This window comes from Clupea harengus, chromosome 13 (assembly GCF_900700415.2).
Source record: "Clupea harengus chromosome 13, Ch_v2.0.2, whole genome shotgun sequence".
NCBI lineage: Eukaryota > Metazoa > Chordata > Actinopteri > Clupeiformes > Clupeidae > Clupea > Clupea harengus.
The window spans coordinates 21602339-21624685 of record NC_045164.1 but is presented as its reverse complement, the minus strand read 5'-3'; the positions used below and the strand labels follow the sequence as shown (position 1 = coordinate 21624685).

The 22347-nt window shown below is 45.9% G+C and overlaps 1 protein-coding gene across 1 annotated transcript in view; it reads right to left on the bottom strand.

Moving 5' to 3' along the window:
• Positions 1 to 17275, bottom strand: part of dntt (deoxynucleotidyltransferase, terminal) — a 71722-nt gene extending 54447 nt beyond the window's left edge. The window contains 4 exon segments of the mRNA XM_042709613.1: positions 313 to 483; positions 8209 to 8319; positions 11190 to 11364; positions 16703 to 17275. Coding sequence (XP_042565547.1) covers positions 313 to 483; positions 8209 to 8319; positions 11190 to 11364; positions 16703 to 16899 — 654 coding nt within the window. The 5' untranslated portion in view covers positions 16900 to 17275.
• Between the last annotated feature and the right edge of the window lie 5072 nt (positions 17276 to 22347).

The window sequence follows — 22347 nt, the reverse complement described above, 5'->3', positions numbered from 1 at the left end:
CTCCTCTCCCTTTCTCTCTCTCCCAGTCTCCCTCCCTCAGTGATTCTCTCTCTCTCTCTCTCTCTCTCTCTCTGATCTTTTTATGGACACAGGATCAGAATGCTTGTTGGGTATCTTCAGGCACAGCTCTCAGGCTGATTGGAGATGCTTGTTTGAGTGTGTGTGTGTGTGTGTGTGTGTGTGTGTGCATGTGCGTGTGCGTGTGTGTGTGCGCATGTGTGCGCATGTGTATGTATGTGTGTGTGTGTGTGTGTGTGTGTGTGTGGCGTGAGGATTGAGGAGTAGGGTGTTGAGGGGGAGTTCAGACGGTACCTCCACCACGGCCCTGGTCTGCTCCCCGAGGCAGGGCAGCCCCTCTGTGTCACCTAGGCAACGCAGCGCGGCGGGCAGACTCTTCAGAACCGAGGCGGCCCGCTTGTAGGCCAGAGCCTGACCTTTGCTGTCGCAGAAGTCCGAGTTCTCTGCCAACACTTCAAAAGCATCCTGCAGAGGGAGGGAAGGGAGAGGGTGGAAGGAGGGGGAGGCAATATTTGAATGTTTGAGAAAGAGAAAGAATGAGTATGTGTGTGCGCGTGTGCGTTTGCGCATGTGTGTGTGTGTGTGTGTATGTGGTGTGTGTGTGGTGTGTGTGTGTGCGCATGTGTGTGTGGTGTGTGGTGTGTATGTGTGGTGTGTGTGGTGTGTGTGTGCGTGTGGTGTGTGGTGTGTGTGTGTGTGTGTGTGTGTGGTGTGTGGTGTGTGTGTTTGTGGTGTATGTGTGTGTGTGTGGTGTGTGTGTGTGTGTGTGTGTGTATGTTGTGTGTGTGTGTGTGTGTGTGTGTGTGCGTGTGGTGTGTGGTGTGTGTGTGTGTGTGTGTGTGTAAGGTGCATATATAGGCGTCATCTCCACTGACCCATAATGGTAGGCAGACAGGAATCAGAGCACACCGGCAAACATACTTCCTCCCCTCCCTCCCTCTCTCCCTCCCTCTCTCCATCCCTCCCTCTCTCCCTCCCTCTCTCCCTCCCTCTCTCCATCCCTCCCTCTCTCCCTCCCTCTCTCCCTCTCTCCATCCCTCCCTCCCTCTCTCCCCCCCTCTCTCCATCCCTCTCTCCATCCCCCCATCCATCCCTCCATCCCTCCCTCTCTCCATCCCTCCCTCTCTCTCTCCCTCCCTCCTTCTCTCCCTCCCTCCCTCCCTCCTCCTGTAGAATGTCAGGCCTGAGTGCTCGGGTCTGTTCCGTGTGACCGTGCACTGACATTTGTGTTTGTCAGCAGCAGAGAGGAACCTGTCATTTCCCACTCGTTCACAACAAGCTCCCCCGGGGGCCATGCCACGCTCGCTCTCTCTCCGTGGCAACGTGGGCCGCAAACAAAGGCAAGAACTTTCTTCCACTCTGTGTGTAAATGGATGTGTGTGTGTGTGTGTTGTGTGCCTGCCTTATAGTGTGTGTGTGTGTGTGTGTGTGCGTGTGCACGTGTGTGTGTGTGTGTGTGTGTGTGTGTGTGTGTGTGTGCACGTGTGTGTGTGTGTGTGTGTGTGTGTGTGTGTGTGTATGTGTGTGTGTGTGCCCTAATGGCTGTCTGTGTGTTTATGGCAAAGACAATATGCACTGTGTGACAATATGGGTTTGGTGTGGCTGTTTTTCCTAGTAAGGCTCCTGTATGTGCCTATGACTGGCAGTAGAGGGAAGCTGTTGCTTTTCTTCCCCCATTAATATTTCATTTTTTAAAAGGGTGCATGCACATAACAAGAGATGCATTTTCCCGTCAGACAGACGGTTGTCGAATACAACTGCATTTATGACCTTGCCTCTGACCTTGATGTGCATACTGTCATGTCAGCATCCTCCGTAAAGTGCATCTCCTTTCTAAGAATCAGCACTAAAGAACAGACAAAGCAGCTAGCACGTCACGTTCAAACGCACTAGGGCAGGTCCTTATGACTACATTCCTGTCCAACACCATAATCAAGTTTGCAGATGAATCTACAGGTCTAGGTCTGATCAGAGGTGACAACAGGGCAGGTTACAGGGATGAGGTTCAGCACCTGGCCGTGTGGCGACCTTGACCCTTAACACCCTGAAGGCCGAGGACATCGCAGACTTCAAGCGGGCTAGGAGCCACACATACACCCCCATCTACATCAGCAGAGCCACTGCTGTACCATTGAGAGCATACTCACACATACACACACAAACACATACTCTCAAACACACACCCACGCACACACACACATACTCACAAACCGCATCTCAGTGTGGTTTAGAAGTGCTCTGCATCAGACCATAAAGCACTCCAGCGGGCGGGAAAAACTGCCCAACGACTGACCATCACCCAGTTACCATCAGGAACATTTACCACAAGCACTGCCTAGGCACCCAGAACCATCCAGGATGCCGCCCACCCTAATCACGGACCTTTCAGCCTCCTCCCGCCCGCAGGCGATACAGGAGCACCATTCCTGCATGCAGGAGCATGATTGCACTCACTGTCACACGCAGTACTTTAACAAGCATATCAATTGCACTATTCATATTTGTCACAGTCTGAACCACCTACACTGTTCAAATGATGTTACTGTACCAGTAGTAACCAGCTGTACATGTGTTGTTTATACTCAACATACTTTTCTTTTTTTTTTTTAAGATTTATTTGGGGCTTTTTATGCCTTTAATTGTATAGGACAGTGAAGTGTATGACAGGAAGCGAGGCGGAGAAGAGTTGAGGAGAGGACCGGGAAACGACATCAGGCCAGACTTGAACCTGTGTCCCCGCGGGCAATGAAGCCCGTAAATGGGGGGCTTGTCGGCTTGCGCCACAGTGCCCTCCAATACTGAACATACTTAACCGAATGTAAATATGCTGTTCATACTTTTGTGGAACAGTAGTTAGCATCACTGCCCTCTAAACAGACCCGTGTCTGACTCCCAGCCACAAGGTGTCACTGCAAGTCGCTTTGGATAAAAGCATCTGTTAAACACCTGACCGTTAACTTAACACACAACCCTCCATTTGCAATATCTGTTTTCTAACTCTGTCCACTTCTCTGTATATACATACAAAATATGTACGTGTGTGATATTTGTATATTCTAACTCTCCACCGTCCATCACTTACCCTTCCCACCAGAGACGTGCACAGGAGGGGGCTAAGGTTGCTCGGGCAACTGCCCATTTGCCCTCCTCGACTGAAGTTGCCCCTCCGAAGAAAATATATATTTTTTTTAAATAGTATTAGGGCTGCAGAACTGTGCCAGGGGGAGGGGGCGTGGAGGCGGCGGTGGTTAGAGATTGACCCTGACAATTTCAGAGTTTCAAGTGATATAGGCAGAATATGCGTCCAGGGGGAGGGGGCGTGGCGGCGGCGGTTACAAAAATTAACGTGTTGCCCCTTTTTTCCAGGGCAGAGCAATGGCCCTTCAAAATTCCTGTGCACGTCCCTGCTTCCCACACTAAATAATACTGTATTTTTGCACTTTTGGTTAGATGCTCCTTTTCAGTGACTTCTTACCTATTCTCTGCCCAATGACTATAAAGCTGAATCGAATCTAATCTAATGATATATGTTTGAGATACATACAAGATCATATATGCTGTATGTTGGCAATGGTGTAACATAATATGCTGCGCTAAGCCATTATCACACAACTCAGAGGTCTCCAAGATATCCCGTTTCTTTCTCATCATCGTGGAGTTTATATGGGAATGGTTAATTGGCTTTTAAAATATGAAGTGTGTCCCTGAACAGCACTAAAAAAAGTGGTTAATGAGGCTAGACTTGGCTCTGTTTTGAGTTCATGCATGAGCTCCTTCAACACGCAATGATCCCTATACAACGGCCTAGCTCAAATCAAACACAGACGTCCTGACCAAGTTGTGTGTGACTAACCTCATACGGGCGAATTAAGCCACTAAAGTCAGTCAGTCGACCAGTTAGTTCAGCCAAGGTTGGCTCTCCTGGCTATAATTTGGGCAATGCCCCAGTTAGGAGATCAGAGACCCGGGGACCTCCAGCAGGGCAAGACCAAATGAGATTTCCCCAGGCGGCGGGCCTCGGGTCAGTGAAGCACACGCCCCACGCCCCACGCCCCACGCAGAGCGCCCGGCGGCCTGTAGCGAACGTTGCAGGGTAGGACAAATGGGCCAAGAGGGGAGAAGGCACTGCGTGATCGTGTCAGCATAAACAAAAACACACACAGTTCTCATTCAGGTTATTTCGACTACACACAGAGAGATTATCTGGAACACACAGACACATACACTTATGCCAAGGACTAGTAAAGGCCCATCCATTTCACATACATTCATCAGTTCACAGACTCAGATGTACGCACGCACGCACGCACGCACGCACGCACGCACGCACACACACATACACACACTCACACTCACACACACACACACACACACACACACACACACACACACTCACACACATAAACACACAGACACATACACTCACACTCACACTCACACACACACACATACACTCACACTCACACACACGCACACACACACACACACACTCACACACACTCACACACACGCACACACACTCACACTCACACTCACACACACACACATACACTCACACACACGCACGCACACACACACACACACACACTCACACACACGCACACACACACACACACACACACACACTCACACACACTCCCCACTGTGCTCAGGCTCCCATGGCAGTGATGGATAATGAATGGAGTCGGCGGTTAATGGTGAGGTTGAGAGGCCGGGGTCCTGCTGCGCTGGGAGGGCCAGCTGTGTGCAGGATCCACGCAGCACCGACACAGGAGGCCGACAGCTCTACAACCATCTGCTGCCTCAGATCACATCACATCTGGGAATGATTCCTCTCCTCTCCTCTCCTCACCGCCACTCTCATCGCAGAGTCACGGTCAGAATCAGGGGCATATCACCATCACTGCATGACTGCCTAGCAAAAACTTCATCTCATAGGATATAGATTGGGGCTTTTCTCCATGGCAAAGTTCTGGACTCATTTTTTCCAAATTGTATAAACTTTGAACCTTGTCAGTTATTAACTTGGGTATGCATCATCGTCTGTCAAAACGAGTGCCTTTGCATCTCCTAAACGCATTCTTTTAAAGGCACATGGATATAACCTGATAGCACAAACATAGGATCAATAAGCAATGTCTGCACTACAAAAGTGTTTGCCAACAAGACTACCTTGTGCTGTCAAGATCTTGAGCACAGAATGTAATAATAAGTGCAACACAAAAAAATTAAATTTGGGTGGACTACAAACAAAAATGACAACAGAAATTGGTAAACTGACTGAGCCTGAGAGGAAATTGTGCCCGGAACCCCCCACAGTGCCTGCAGACTTGGAGAGCAAACACTGTTGTCATTCACTGTCCTCTGAGAGCGGAGAAGAGTTTGTCTTCAGATGCAGAAAAAAAGTTGACGAAAACTTTGGAATCGCTTAACCAGCCACTGAGCTCCCCCTCGCTGGACCCATGCGCCTCCTTAAAATGAATCAGTGAAGCAAACCATTAATTCTCCCCTTAATTTGCTTGTTTGTTTTATTTATTTGTTTCGTGTCGATGGCAGAACCAGAAAAAAAAGAAATGGCAAAAGCTCAGGAGGAAGCCAAAGAGCGTGTTTCCCTTGGTTCATCTGGGGGGGATGCTGCTTTGTAGATATTGTGTATGAGCATAGCTGCCACAGCGCTCCCCTGGATTGTGATGACGATCGATTGGACACGGCCTCAGATTAGTCAAGCACGCCTGGGCCCTCTCTGGGCTGCTGTCAGAGCCCCGGCGAGACTTCCCCAGAGCTCCAATGATGAAGGCAAACAACACGGGAGATCTCTCATTCTCTCGCCCCCCCCCCTCCCTTCCTCCAATTAGTGCGGTGGCAAGCCCCTCCGCCCCCCCCGCCCCCCGCTCCGAGCAGCCCATCTCTTGTGTCAGGAGGGTTGCTAATGCAAGCTGTCAATCATGGCGGTGACACATGTCAATATCTGGAGTGACCACAGCGGGAGCGGCAGGGGGATGACAGACGGAGCTGGGAGACTCTGGAAGCGAAAGAGGAGGTGGAGAACGTTCTCGCCAGAATAAAAGCAAATCAGACATGCTGGCGATACAAAGGAAGACAAGTGTTTGGCCCGGATGGAGAGAGGAGAGCGAGGAGCCGAGGGAAGGAAAGAGAGAGCGGGAGGAAGAGAGAGGGGGAACGTGAGGCTCGCGTTTGGGGAGGTGAAGCTGGAAACAGGCCGATGAATTAATCAATAATGCGCGAGCCTTGGGAGCATTTGATTGACAGCTCTCTGTAACACGACTGGGGAAAAAGAGGCTCGCTCGTGCGCTCCTCTCCACTCTTCTCACCCCGCTCCTCTCCTGCCCCCCGCCCCCCGCCCCCCCGCCCCCCCGCTCCCGTTATCACATTCCGTTTGGCACCCCCAGGCCTCCCTCCCCTTCTGACCCAAGCTATTCTTCCTCTTTCTAATACACTTTCTTTTTCCTCTGCCCTCTCTCTCGCTCCCCCCTCTCCTGCTCATTCTGACAGCGCAGGTCGAATCACGAAAAGAAAATCCCTAAACTGAACCGTGCAAAAAGGAGAAGAATAATTTGTCCACATTACTGGCCAGTCAGCCTGATAACACAGCAATGGCGCTGAAAAACAGCCGCGGAGGAAAACATGTTCTGCATTGACAAACGAGCTCCAACACTGTTTTGGAGACATAGTGGTAATGTTAGTGATCAACGTACACCCAAGGTTGACCCTTCTCTCTCTTGAGCGTGCTATGAAATCTTCCCACACATTCTTAACAGTATCCATCCTCATATCACTACAAAACAGAACCCCTTAGTATACACCTTCCTGTTTTAATTGTTTTATAAGCAAGACGCACAAAACATTGCTAGTTCTAAAGCAGCAGTAAGGAGTTTTGGTCTAAAGCAAGTTATCTAACTACCCCCTAAATACCCCCAACAGCCGAGTTGGCACTGATAGAAGCTTGCCAACATGCTAACTGTTGTCTTCTTGCTCTGAAAGGGTGCGTTTTAAAATATTTAAATTTCCAACAGCTCTGGTGTTCACTCTTATGTTTGCATATATGTACAAAAGGGGTTCACATTCAGTAGACTATGCATAGTCAACACCAACCTTTTGAGTAGGGTTTTGAAACAAACCTTGAACTTTACATTTAAGGCATCTGTCATATAGGATAATTGAGAGATTGCCTTCAATCTGTAAACACATGACTCCTTTATAATCAGTTGAATTTTGATGAACACAGGAAAAGACATTAATCATGCCTTGTGTCGCCTTTTTCAGGACATTTCAAGGAGAAACTAAGGGCTTTGCTAAATGTAAGGAGTAACTAAGAGCTTGGCTAAATGTAAGGTCAATTGAAGGGAGCATGTTTGCATGAGTATAAATGAAGGGCTTTTGTATAGTTTCGGGGGGGGGGGGGTGTACGTGTATTTTAAGTGTTTCGTGTTTTATAGTGTAATTTGGATGCAGCACACTGCACTGATGGCCCAAATACCTCACGTGCCTCACATGCAGTCTCATTACCGCCCCGCTTCCGTCCCTGCTCTCTCTCCCTCTCTCTTGGCATGACGGAGAGGCTCCATTACCTCGAACAGCATCTCCACGCCCGTGTCTGGGCCTGCTGGAGCACTCAGACAAGGTGCTGGGCGGCCTTGGCTGTCCGACTTGTCAGCGAGCAGATGGTTCCAGCTGGGCCGCAGCTGGGTCTGCTGGTAGGCACCGCATCCTCGGAATGAACGAGCGGCCCGGCCAGCCGGCCGGCTGGCTGGCGTGCTCATGGCCCCGTGGTGCCACCCCACCCCATGCCAACCTCCATCACTGCCCCATGCTGCTCCCCGTGGTATGCCAGCCTACCTGCAGATGCTGCTCGTTTGTGGGTTAATGTGCCTGATTCAGAGCAGATGTGTGCGTTTTTTGTGTGGGTGTGTGTGAGAGAGATAGAGACAGTAAGAGTGTGTGTGTGTGTGTGTGTGTGTGTACTGTATGCGTAAGTGTATGTGAGCGAGAGTGAGCAAGACAAATTATTTACGTGTGTGAGTGTGTCTGTCTGTGTGCATGTGTGGAAGCCAATCTCTCAGACAGGAAATGGTGAGAGGTAGGCTGCAGAAGCCATGAATGGATTAGCGTGCAATTATCACATGAGGACATCTTTTCAGTAGCTTTATCCTTCATCTTTCTCCTCTTTACCGTGAAGATCTTGTTGGGATTGTCCAGGGTTGTCCTCCGCTGACAAGCGTACTGAGACACAGTCGACTCTGAAGTGCTTGGCAAACCCACTCGAAACTGGGAAGAAGGATCCTGTGAAGACATCACACTAGAGCGTGTTAGAAAGCATGCATTAAATGCATCCATCTCACAAATGATCTGAGACAGCAGGTCTCTCCGTATCACTGAGCAGTTTGGCTGCAAGTGCAGTTTCGCTACTATTTCTAAACTGAGACTGGATGCTGACGGAAGCAAACAGACCTGGCGAAAAGCCGACAGTGAACTCTGTGAGCACTGATTGGCATCAGCCTATAGTCATGTCTACACACACACACATCCACTGAATAAATTAGACCAGGGAAAAAAAGTATGGAACTGAATGTTACAAAAACTAAAACATTTGCATCCAGCAAATGAAAAGAATTTCTGCCATGAGAAAGAGAAGTGCTTACAAATTCAACCCACTTAAGCCTCATCTAGTGCATGACGTCGCAAGGGGGAACAAGGCAAGCTAATGACCCTCGATGCTGAGATGAAAGGCATCAAAATCAATTCTTTCCCGTTACCTGAGACATGAAGAATTTAGAGAGACCTAATCCAATTGGCTCTCTGCAAATTGCCATTTCATTTTTGGAGACACACTGCTGGCCCCATTTGAAATGCATCAAAATGATTACACATGTAATATTAATACACACAGGAACAATTATGAGTTTGAGAGGATCACTGTGACTGTGGAAATTACCTTCAGAATTGTTACAGGAAATCATGATGAAAATTTGGGATTAGAAAGCGCTTTAGAAATGAATGCACCAAGAGAGTTTATTTATTTAAAAAAAAAAAAAAAAATCGGGAAGCATTCAATTTCTGAGCCAGACCTGGATAACATCTCTTACAGCTATTAAAATGAATACCAAAATTGCACAGAGGAAGGTGAAAACAGAATACAAATCATGCTATTTACATCTCCCAACAGCCCCCGTAAAACTCTTCAAAGTGTAACTTTTAAACCTGTTGTTTCTGTTCCAACTTGCTTTTTATCCCACAGCCTGTGGTATTTTGGAAGGTCTAAGAGGACACGATAGGTCTTCATGGGTTAATCAATTGTCTATAACCTATTTACCGGAAAAGAAGATGGTGACGACCTTTTGCATGTCATTAAGGTGCGGGGGCAGGTACTTCAAATACAAAAAGAAAAGAAAAGAAACAGCCGACACTTCCGCAATTACATTTACATTTAAATCTACATTTGTCATTTAGCAATTTATCCAAAGCGACGTACAAGGGAGAGAACAATCAAGCTACGAGCAATAGAGACCTAGTGTAACAATAAATACTATTTTACATAAGAAATAGAAAAAAAGTGGTGCTCTATGAAGAGTTGGGTCTGGGTCTGAAGGTAGAGAATGACGCCCCTGCTCTGGTAGTGCTAGGCAGCTCGTCCCAGCAACGTGGAACTACTCGTGTGAAACTACCCGACAGGTGTGTTTGTTCGTGTTCACATAGATACGCACGTGCGCAGAGGTTAACAGTCTACACTTGGAAAGACGGAGCCTCTTCACCTCGGTTAACGAGCTCATTAATGCCGGGCCAATCAGAGTTTGATCCCTCCACCTGGGATTACAGGCCCATACAGTTCAAGATTGATGATCGTAATTTTGTCGAAGCACCGAAGAGCTGCTCAGCAGATAACCCCAGACTTGGATACTGGGATATTGTCTCACGCTGATAAATACAGTAGAGATATAAACACAGACTGTACAGCCTATAACAACTTGCACTTTCATCACTTTTCAAACAGCAAACGCTTGCAGCCTGAACTAACAGCACAGGCCAGTGCAGCGCTTAGCTTGTTTTCATATTCAATTTCGCAAGCGCCACAGCTTTAGTCGGGCTTTTTAAAATTGATTCATATCTCATAAAGCGAATCTATCGGCTGTACGGACCTCATGAATGCCAAGGTATGTCTGGTGTCTGCTCCCTGTTGAGAGGAAATGCATCATGCAAGCCGTGGGAAAAGGGCGCGCCGGCCGCCAGTGAGAGGTCGATAACCGTCAAAGCCGCATCATTAGATCTGTCGCGTAATGACATATCCACTGGAAATCCGCGCTGTGATCGAGCGTTTATGGACACGCTCTCTGCCATCCGGCGGGCTATGATGAAAGTAAATGAGTCAACATAGCGTGGTCTACAGCACAGACAGCGAGTAGAGGCAGGTCCTAAACTGTTATAAATCTTTGAAAATCAGGGAGAGCTTGGGAGGACAGTGGGGTAAGGGGGCGGTGGTGGCCTCAAAGCACGAGGTAAACCTAAAAATAAATAAATAAATAAAAAGCCTGCTAATCCTTAGTTCCTTTGTTACCCACACAGAAAAATGAGAGATTAATTGCGAGCTCACATAAATATTTATTTATTTACGGTCATAAGCTTTGGCAGCCCCATAGCGATGTCCAGGGAAAGGTGATGTACGGGTTCTGGCAGATCCCCGAGCCGCGTGCTCCACGGGGATAGGGCCTACTGCTCCATCGGGAGGATGATTCTGTTTCCATCATAACACCAGGGCACACAGGTCGACAAGTACATAGTGTCTGAGAAAAAGCTGCATCTTTTTTTTCTAATTACCCTCAAATCAAACAGTCCCAATTTTATACCAACATTGGGTTGTGCCTATTTCATTATCCATCCATTAAGTATTTCGGAGTGGGAATGAAACTCTAATCTCTACCATTGTGTTGTGGGTATAGTGCGTCTGCATCGATCACAGTTTCGATTACATTTATTTCCTATATCAAACACATGATCAACTCTATATAACCACTCAGACCTCTCCCTATGGGCCTACAGCACCCCCTAGTGACTGTTGTATTGTAAGTGCATCAGTTAGGGAGATGCATCAGCCCAGTTGCCAGCTGGCAGCCCCTAAAACCCACCTTCCTGTCATCATCAACTAGAATGAACCTCACCTGGATACGATGCCTGCTCTCCACCACAACCGGCCCGCCCGCCCTCATGCTCTCCGTGAACCAGCTGATGTCCAGCACCTCCGTGTCCGCGACCGGGGGGGCAGTCTGGGCGCGCAGCCAGGTCCACAGCTCACTGGCTTGGTTCCCCTCTGATATGACGTGGGTCACCTTAGTGCTGCGTACACAGACCAGAGCAGAGCAGAGCACAGTCAGTGCTGCGTACACAGACCAGAGCAGAGCAGAGCACAGTCAGTGCTGCGCACACAGACCAGAGCAGAGCAGAGCAGAGCACAGTCAGTGCTGCGTACACAGACCAGAGCAGCGCAGAGCACAGTCAGTGCTGCGCACACAGACCAGAGCAGAGCACAGTCAGTGCTGCGCACACAGACCAGACCAGAGCAGAGCACAGTCAGTGCTGCGTACACAGACCAGAGCAGAGCACAGTCAGTGCTGCGCACACAGACCAGAGCAGAGCACAGTCAGTGCTGCGCAGACAGACCAGACCAGAGCAGAGCACAGTCAGTGCTGCGTACACAGACCAGAGCAGCGCAGAGCACAGTCAGTGATGCGCACACAGACCAGAGCAGAGCAGAGCACAGTCAGTGCTGCGTACACAGAGCAGAGCAGCGCAGAGCACAGTCAGTGCTGCGCAGACAGACCAGAGCAGAGCACAGTCAGTGCTGCGCACACAGACCAGACCAGAGCAGAGCAGAGCACAGTCAGTTATGCGTACACAGACCAGAGCAGAGCACAGTCAGTGCTGCGCACACAGACCAGAGCAGAGCACAGTCAGGGAACAGGTGCCGGTTCCCATGGTATCCTCTCACTTTGGCAGCTAGTCTAGCAGGCCAATTGGTATTTCCATTTATGTCTATCATTTCTATATTCAGTACATGGATTTATTTTACGCAGTTGCCTTCATCCAAATAGAACAAAAGGGATGGTCAAATAAGTGCATGCATTTGTTGTTGTTTGTTCAGGCTTCAAAGGCAATTTAATCCTCTATTTTGTTGTGGTTAGAAAAGCAAACAGTCTCTGCTTCAGCTATTTCATCTGTATGGATACTGTAGTATTACGCAATCAGTGAGAGAGGGCCACCTTCTCTTGATCCAATAGAGATTTTCTTAGGTTTCTTATACCTGAATGAATTCGTGGCCTGTGTCTGAGAGTACTTCATTTGACAAACACCTGAATCGGATCCAACACATCTGAGACACTGGGCTTCTCGACAGTATTAGAACAGGTCCAACAAATGTCTGTGCATGTGTGTATTTGTGTGTCCTTGCGTGTGTGTGGGATCAGGCACACCACCAAGCTCTTGGCAGACACACCCACACCAAGCACACACACACACACACAACCACACACACCTACACACACACACCCACACCACCAGCTAAGCAGCCTGAAATTCCCCATTCCCCGAACACTTTGTTTCATCACTGTTTAATTACTCCACCAATCAGGGCACTCACCCGTGCAGAATTACTTCCACAGTGGGGCTCCCCTTTGCGGATGGAGGAGGGGGGAATCAGTGGGACGGGGCCTCTGGAGTACCTGGATCTCCCCAAATCACCAGCCGCCTAACACCACACCCTTGTGTTGCCCAGGCCTCCCACAGAGCACAGGAGATGTAATTGGAGGTGCTGATGCTTACTAATTGGGCTGACGTGTGAAGAGCAGCAACAGACATACACACATTCTCAAACATGCAAACACACACACACACACACATTCAACCAGATATATGCACATGTACACACACACACACACACAAGCATGGATGCATGCAAAAACACACACATACACAAGCATGGATGCATGCACACACACACAAACACATTTAACCAGAGACATGCACATGGACACACGCGCACACACACACACACACACACACACACACACACACACACACACACACACAACCACACACACACGCTGGATCTACTGTTAGACCATAGAAAGATATATCTCCTTACAGCCGTGGGCCTTTGATGTTCCATATGTATTGGAGATGAATGGAAAGAGCATTAAGGAAACCCAGGAGGCTTTCAGCTCACTTAGGGACTCAGACCTGCTCTACCTTCAGCAGCCTGAGCTGGTGAACTCTTAAAAACCTTAAAAGTAGAAACACATGAACAAAAAAAAGAGCAGATTGATAGTTTACAATATGGATCTAAAGCACCGCTATCTGCTAGAGGATCTGGAGCAGGTCTACTGGATGACAGCAGAACAACTATTTCCTTTATTTATTTATTTTTTGTAAAAAAAAAGTTGTGTCGGCACATTGAGTCAAAACTAGCAGTAGTGATTTATCCCTTCAAAAAAACCATAGCTGGTTCTGGCTCCATCAGCAGAGTCCTGTTAAGAGAGTGTTATGCCGTGCTGCTGTGGGAGCTATCCTCAGTGTGCTCTCTGGAGACTGGAATGCAGAATTTCACAGATTCCTGATGCCCTTCCTCCAGAAATCAATCACCAACATGGGGAGGTGAACAAGGTAAATCACGCTATCCTTTAGGGTATATTCAAGGTACGTTCTGTTAAGTGCTAAATGTCAATAGACGTCCATCAATATTTATGACACATTCTCTCTCTGATACCTTTCTCCTATGTTGTCCATATCTTTGTTCTTGCTTTCTTTCTCTCTGACTGCTGTCTGCGCTCTCTCTCTCTCTCTCTCTCTCCCTGTCTGTTTGGCTGACTGACTCATTCTCTCTTCTGTTTAATTTTTCATGGACAAACTAGTCCTTCTGTTGCTACGCTTCTGTTTCAGGTTTGACCCCAGATAAAAGCCCATGCTAACTCTGAACTGCACATAGCGAATGCTAATGACAAACTCCACATCACACACAGCCGCAACTCAAAAGCATGGCTAGAGAGGAGGAACCAAGGTCAACTGGATACTGATTGTGAAAACGGATGCTTCGTTTTAATTTCATGCATACATGCATCCATGTTCTCACCTTTTAATTGAAGCAGGATTAAAACATAGGGGGAGGAACTAAACCAACTGAAGCCAATTGCCAGCTCAAGGCCAGCCGAAGGAATGAAGAGGTGTGGAGGTATAGGATTGTAGTGATCCGAGAAAGCTATCCAAGTCCACATAGCCCACCGATTTAGTTTGATGGGTCTTTGAATTGGGACTTGCGCTGGTAATTAAGAAATCGATTTAAAAAGAGAATGTTTTACCAGACACATGCATAGTTTCTTTTTAAGGAGTGTTGGCCGGTTGCAGACAGCTGGAAAACGATCAAATATCATTAGACTGTGGGGCATTAAATTACAACTCACCCAGAAACTCCTAAAAGTCTCATGAGCAAAAACGTGATATGCCTCGCCACAAAAATGAAGCCCAATTCATCTTGAAGTCGTGCGTGTCAAAAAAAAAAAACGCCAATTAAAACACGAGGGAATATCAGGAGCGCCAAATTTCATGATGTAGCACTGACTATGTGATCTGCAGTCAAACCCCCTCATGACCGACCCTCCCAGCCGGATGCTATTTCTGTATTCTTGTCTCGTCTCAAAGCGCTGTTCAGCAGTGTCAGCAGCAGAGGCAACAACAGTGTGTTTCAGTTGTTAGCAGAGACTGCAGATGGCGAGCGCTCGGTGTCCACCTGGTTTTGCCGTGAATGAAGGATGGCGCGTGGGAGGGGGGAGAGAACAGATATAAAGACTTAATAGGACTTTTTTTTTTTAAATGTCAAAGACGGAAGGACTTTTTTTCCTTTTTTTTTTTGCCAGTTTGTGTTTTGTTAGTTGGTTAGTTTGTTTGTATGATATGCTGTATATGGTTATTTTAATACTTTTACATTCGTGTTATTTTTCTGTACTTTGTTGAGTTGTTGCCTAAAAGCAATAGAGTTCATTCGTGCTACGTGTCATTGTTACAGCTGTGTTGACATTATGCTTCACAGCTTTGGTGTCATTCACAATAACACATACTCCCTCTAATCCCCATATCCACTATCCCACCTCCTATATTGTTTTAGATCATAAATAAACCATTTACAATGCTGCTGTACTTCTGTTTCCCTTCCTGTACACTTGTTTCATAGACCCATCCATGTCAAGCTACACGTACTCTCATTTGCTACTGTCAACTCTTGGATACACCTTTTCCAAAAAAATACTTTAAAGTTTCAAAAAACTTGTATGTACAGGTACAGCCTTATCACAAAGCTGCAACATTCTGAAGTCACAGTGTGTAGCTTGTGTATGTATTTCTGAGTATTCCTTTGTGTGTGTGTGTGTGTGTGTGTGTGTGTGTGTGTATGTGTGTGTGTGTGCGACCTCAACCACGCAGGGAGAAAAGGACTCAAACAGAGGCTGATATCAAATTCTACCAGCTTACAAGTTGTCAGTTTTTTTTCTCTGTGGCGATGGCTGGTCTGTTTCCTGCGGTTGGCTTCAAAGAGCTGTGTATCGAGCAGTGTGTGCAACTCTAGGAGCTTGACAAACTCAAGCTGCATTTCTGGGAATGTTGCCATGTCTTAGGCTGGGTTGTGGCAAATGGAGCACTTTTGGCAGCAGTTATACCCTCCAAATACCCCCACACCACCCCCCACCTCCACACGTACAACTCCCTGTGGTGCCAGCGTACCCCACCAAACACATGCACACAAACACATGCACACACACACAGGCACACAAACACATGCACACTCACACAAACATAGGCGTACAAACACATGCACACAAACACAGGCACATAAACAAATGCACACACACACACACACACACACACACGTAGACAGGCATACACAACACACCCTCAGCTGCAGGAGGGCTGGCAGAGGTTGTGAGCGCCAGTAGTGCCTGTACTCAGGTCTGGCATGGTGGGTGTTTAGTGTCCCCTGGCAGAGAATGCATTATGTTCCCATTCCAATGCTCCCGTTCTGTGTGTCTGTGTGTCTGTGTGTGTGTGTGTGGTTGTGTGCGTGTGTGTGTGTGTGTGTGTGGTTGTGTGTTTGTGTGTGTGTGAGTGACTGTGTTTGTGAGTGTGATGGATAATTTGCCATGGCACTGCTGGTGTGGCTGAGTCATCACGATGAATACGTGACCTCTTGTTGAATACGTGACCTCTTGCTGAATGCGTGACATTATTGTTCTCAGAAATCGCCAAACAAGATGCTCAAATGACATTTTCATGTTTTGTTTGAAACATGCAGTTTGCTATTTATTGCTCTGTAGAGGTCATGTGAGGTCAACACTTTGAATTCAAAAACCCGTGTCTGAACGCTTGTTACAATTAGCAGCTCTCACCCAACCATCACGGTCACATAAAGCTCTCCCCCCTTATTCTCGATTAAATCTTTGAGTCAAATATTATAATTTCAGTACATGGTGTATCCATAAACAGAGCAACTAGGGAACATAAACATATGGTTAGGCCCAGCTTTTCAGACATCAAATCAGGAGTGAGTCAGTGAAGACAGAATAAGTAATGCTTAAAGATAGCTGCTCTGTTGTAAGCATTTCTACTTCAAACTTCAGGGACTTGAGGGACATACCTGAGGACGTCGTCCACACTGAAGCCCTTTGATCTGGCCAGGCTGGTGAGGAAGCTTCTCCTGCTGCAGCCCATCCTCCTCTCCACGATGAACAGGGTCACCGTGGCAAACTTCACCTCCTGGTGATGCTGCACATCGAAGCCCTCAGGCCGAGGACGTTTCCTCACAGGGGGCAAGGTGTTAGAGTGAAACATCATTTTCTTTCTCTTTCTCGTTCCTCTCCTCTGTCCCTTTTTTTTTGCTTCCTTTCTTTTTTATCTCTCTCTCTCTCTCTCTTTCCCCCAGGTTCCTGGAGGATTCCTAGGCTCTCTGATTTCTAGGCTCTCTGTCGCCTGGTATTCATGTCACGCTTCAGTGCCACCTCTGATGCACTCCAGACAACACCAGCTTTGGTGCCAGGAGTCTCTTATTTTTCAGTGCGAGAACAAAAAAAAAACACAATGTGACAGTTGAGATGGCTCCTCCAACAGAAAGCAGGAAATTCTGGTGACAGGTGTCTACGATTTGGTGATTGTAGAGTGGTGTTTAACTGCCAAAACAAAAGCCTGGTGAAGACAGCGGTGTGCCTTTCTCCAAAGCACCTAGTGACTGTTTAGATACATTTTCAGCGCACTTGTGTTCCTAACAGAATCACTTGCGTATCACCTGCATATTCATAGGCATCAATTCACCAAACGCCGTGACAAAACCCGGACCATCTCACCGAGAAGGTCTCGTTAAATTTGTCAAACCCTCATTTTGTTACGTGGACCAACTCCAGGCCATGGGCCCCTGGGAGACTGAGGAGCGGCTCACCTCGGGATACCCGCAGCGCCGTCCGGCAGCCCACATGGCATATGCCGCCTCGCCACAACATTCTGGACCTAATTGGGTTCAGATCGTAACGCAGCCATCTGGACTCCCCACTTTAATTAGTTCAGAACGGCACGCTCGTCCTTTGATAATTCACCAAATGAAAAGAGGGCAACATCCATAGACTGCAAAGATTCATTGGTGGGTCGTCTTTTGCTTTGTTTTTACGTTTTTATTTTCCTCTGGATATGTTTTCATCATATAACTAGAACAGGCACCCTGTGATCAATCGACATCTAATGGATGGCCAGCTTGCCACTTTTACAAATTAAACCACAACAAAACACAAACTACATGCATTGTAAATCCAGGCCTTACTCAAACAGTTGCATGTAACTCCTTCTCATATGAATTATCCCATTAATAAAACCAAAAAGTTTAAACACTGACATTAGTTATGTGACATATATATATATATATATATACTCCATCCACTCATCACTGGTCTCTTTGTGACAAGGGTTCACTTGTAGAACTTGTCAAATTTTGGCAACAAATCTGATTAGTAGGGCTGGCTTTACAGGCTTTGGATCAAGCTTTACAAGTACATTATTGGACTTCCCTGTTTTTAATGACTGACCCAACTCTTTACTTTGAGGAACTGGGTTGTTTTATTCCCTTCAGTCGTAATCTTCCTTATGTTCCAATCCAGGTTTCTGCTGCTTGTCTTCACAGCTGTCTCCACATCTATACATGTCTGCTTCTGTGAGTCTACCCTACAGCCTCTTCTCCTCACAGTATCATCATCGTACATGAATCATTTATTTCCATCTACTGCCTAGTACATTTCCTCAGCTGCAAAGGGGGCCTAGGCATATAAATGGTTAAAGAAATGAAATAAAAACAAACCATTCCCCAACACAAGGTCAAGAGATGCAGGAGTAGTGCTGTGTCTATGGGTTTATGTTGCACAGACCATTTCCCTCTCTGTTTTTCTGATGGCTAAGAAAGCTCAATGACAAGATACTGTAGCTGTCTTTACCATAGGAGTACCAAGTTCATTTGTCCAGTCCAACCATATGTCTCAGTAGCACAGGTGCTTAATGGTCTGCTTGTATTCGTAAGGAGTGTGCTGGAGTGGTTCAATGAATAGTGGGTTCATAGCAGTAGTAGTGATAATTTTATTATTATTATTATTATTATTATTATTATTATTACTATTATTTATCAAGTAACCCACTACAGAGTGTTTCAAACTAGCAATGACAACTTGTTTGTTTGCAGTTCCAGACATCAAGTCAGTCAGCCATTTTTCCAATTCATTCCAATGTATGTCATTCATGTCATGGTATTGCCTGTGCTGCTGAGATAATATGTCTACCATCCAAAAGGCTTCATTATTCATTTTGAATGATTACATGATTTATGCATTTCCAGTTTGGCTGTTTGGATTTGGCCCCACCCCGAGCAAGAAAGCCTGAGTGCTGTGAAAGAATCGCACTGTGTGTGTGTGTGTGTGTGTGTGTGTGTGTGTGTGTGTGTGTGTGTGTGTGTGTGTGTGTGTGTGTGTGTGTGTGTGTGTGTGTGTGTGTGTGTGTGCGTGTGTGTGTGTGTGTGTCTCTCTGTGTGTGTGTGTGCGTGTGTGTGTCTCTCTGTGTGTGTGTGTGTGTGTGTGTGTGTGTGTGTGTGTGTGTGTGTGTGTGGTGTGTGTATATGTGTGTGTGTGTGTGTGTGTATTGGTGACTTTAATGCTGACAGTCAAAGTCTTAATAGCTTGTCACTAAGGGCTCACCATGCCGGTGTACTGTAATCGTTTGCTCACTGTCTCCCCGTCTCTCATAACAGCATGTTCTTGGCTCTGGCCCAAGAACACTGTTCAAAAAAAATAACTTGCTCTTTTTCATGTACTGTCTGAGGTATACAGCCTCATTACCTCACCATGGCCTGCTCTCTGATAGATGGTCCACATTAACATCTTTGTTAAATGTTATAAACAAATTCACTGCTGCTAATAAAATATTCATCTCGCCATAAAAAAACATGCATAAACACACTATAGAGCACAGCAATGCCTGCATGGTATAGGGGTGGAGAGAGGCCAGGGTCTCTTTGGGGATGAAGCAAGTTCAGCTAAAAAGTCTCAAACTGAATGACTTATCCAAGCAGCGGTTTGAACACAGGCCACATTAAGTGAGTTTACTGTTGTTATTAACAGTCCTTTTAATTCTTTATTGTCTCTCCTGTTATTGTATATGTAACTCACATTGAGTTGCACAGGTGCATGAAATGCGCTGTATAAATAAAGTTGCCTTGCCTTGCCTAAAGAGGCACCAATCGTGGTGAGCTGTGGTGAACCAGTGCGCTAACTAGCTAACCGTAAACCGTTTGCTGTGCACACCAATCACACCGCGTGTGGCACTGACAGTAACCGATGTATTCTGGCGATGGTGTGCTGTGAAAGCAATGTTGTTGTAATGTGCTGTCAAAGACGTTCTTACATTTTGTGGGGTTTCCGTACCAAGACCACAAAACTACTCAAAAGTGAATTGCAGTTAAAGTTAAAAACATTACTTGAGATGTTTGAATGTTTACGTGTTTGTTTGCTTAAATGCTTGATTTTTACATTCTAATAATAAATATGTATTCATCTAACTTGATGCATTGTCTCATACTAGACTATATAAAAAAATATATTTTGGTGGACATGAATCACATTAAATGGTGTTGAAACTGTAATGGCTGCTTTGTGGCCTCCAGTTGAAATATCTCATTTTACTTTTCTCACAGCAGCTCTCAAGTGAGAAGAATCTCCCTTTGATTCATAAACTACATAATCTCAATTCCTTATACTTTCACTGAGGGATCACCTTCATCTGAGATGTTTTATTATTCATTGAAGGCATACCATTTCTCCTCTCTTGAGCCTGAGAACGAGTTCGCCTCATGCCTCACTGATGGGAGGTAGTGTCATGCTGCACTAGTTCAGGGAAAACGACTCTGTTCCAGAGTGGTTTGTCATTGTTGTACACACACACACACACACACACACACCACACACTGAGGAAAGGGATGTTTAAATGTTTAGAAATGTGTACTGCGTAATGTTTAAAATGTTTAGAAATGCCCACCTTTTTGGAAATCAATTCCTCCACATTTGCAAAGCTGTTTATGTCCCTGAAGGTAGGAAGTTTCATGCCTCGCTGGCCAAGAAAAGTAATTTCTTCCTGAAACTCTTTTGCACAAAACGAATATGTAAACTTCCTGATATTAATTTCCCATAACATTCCTATCCTATTTCTCTTAATGTATTATTTAACTCAACTCTAAGCTTCTCTATCAGTTTCCGTGTGCCATGTTTTCCAAAATCCTTGCCTTCAATGCTACTTTAAATATTCAATTTGAAGTTATTTAATTATAGAGATATTAGAGCTTTTCAGTAAATGTCATCTGCACTTGTAGAGCCCCTTTGGTTTCAAAACATAATTATTTGATATGTTCGCCACTGACTTTCCGAAATTCTGTAACGCAGCAAAATGAGGGTGAATTTTAGTCTCGACAATCCTTTTTTAATTTGCATTAATAACACTCAGAACAGATTCTTCTCATATGTATTTTGTCGACCCTGCTTATTCTGCAAATATAATCAGAATTTCCTAATTGAAACAGTTCCCATTGCAATAATGTGAGAATATATGAGAAAAACCTCTGCTATATTACCACCCAAAAACAAAGTGTGACACAAAGATTGTCTCTTTATCTCTGCACCTTCACTATGGACTGACTAACTGTAAGTGACAAATATACTAATAAAGAACCTGGAAAGCTGTATATTGAATATTGAATACCAGTGTATTGCACTTCACTGCACTTTACTGCACCTTACTGCAATCTTTGCCATTTACTGTTGCTATGGTCACCATTTTCCAGAGTTCTGATAGTGACCATGTTTAAAATGTACGATGTCTCTGGGTGGATCCCTTGTAGGTAGTTCTGTTATAAGGTTTCAGGTTTCAGGTGTCTGCCGGACAAGCAGAAGTAAGTCATTTCCATGACTGTGGTCTAAAACCACAATAAGTCTGAATGTCTTTCCCATACCTATCACAGCCCCATGCCTGTTACAGTGGTTACATGCCATTGCAGTACGTTACATTCCTTGTAGGGGCATATCAGGCTCCTGTACATGTGTGTGCTTTATGTCAGGCCTCGGAACAGCATCTGCACGTCTGAAGCTGCTCTATTTGGGTTAACATAAAGTGCTAATTTCACATACCCATGCACATTGCTTAGACTGTATGTCCAATAGTTAATTAAAGCTTTGAAGCTAGTTGTGTATTTGGAATACTCTGCAAGGTAATATGTGTACATGTCAAATGTTTAAGATGATTTCCTATCTATCTGTTTTGAAATGTTTTCTATCATGTTTGTGTGTGGCTGGTGGAGTCTTGACTAATTCTTCACTTTTCTTTTCTTTTTCTACTTCAGTCTTAAGCTGAGTCTCTTCCGGCTGTATTAGACACGTTTGTCTCGAACAAATAGCACACCATTACGAGAAAGAAGGAGCCTATTTTTACCCAGTCTGCACAATGTCGTTGTGTGTGACAGGGGTAAAAGGGGACCACTGATTTCCTGTTGGTTTTCTGGATACTGTGTGCTTATCTCACCTGGTCAGCATGCACAGTGGACAGCTAAGAACCAAAACGCCCACTGCTATGGTTTAACATGTTTGTGTTTTGTTGTGTTAATCCACACTAATTCAAAAGCCTACAGATCACAATCTATTTATTACCTACTTCTTAGTAGTCAGATCACTGCTCTACGCGCTCTGTAGTATGATCAATGATGGTTGGGTGGAC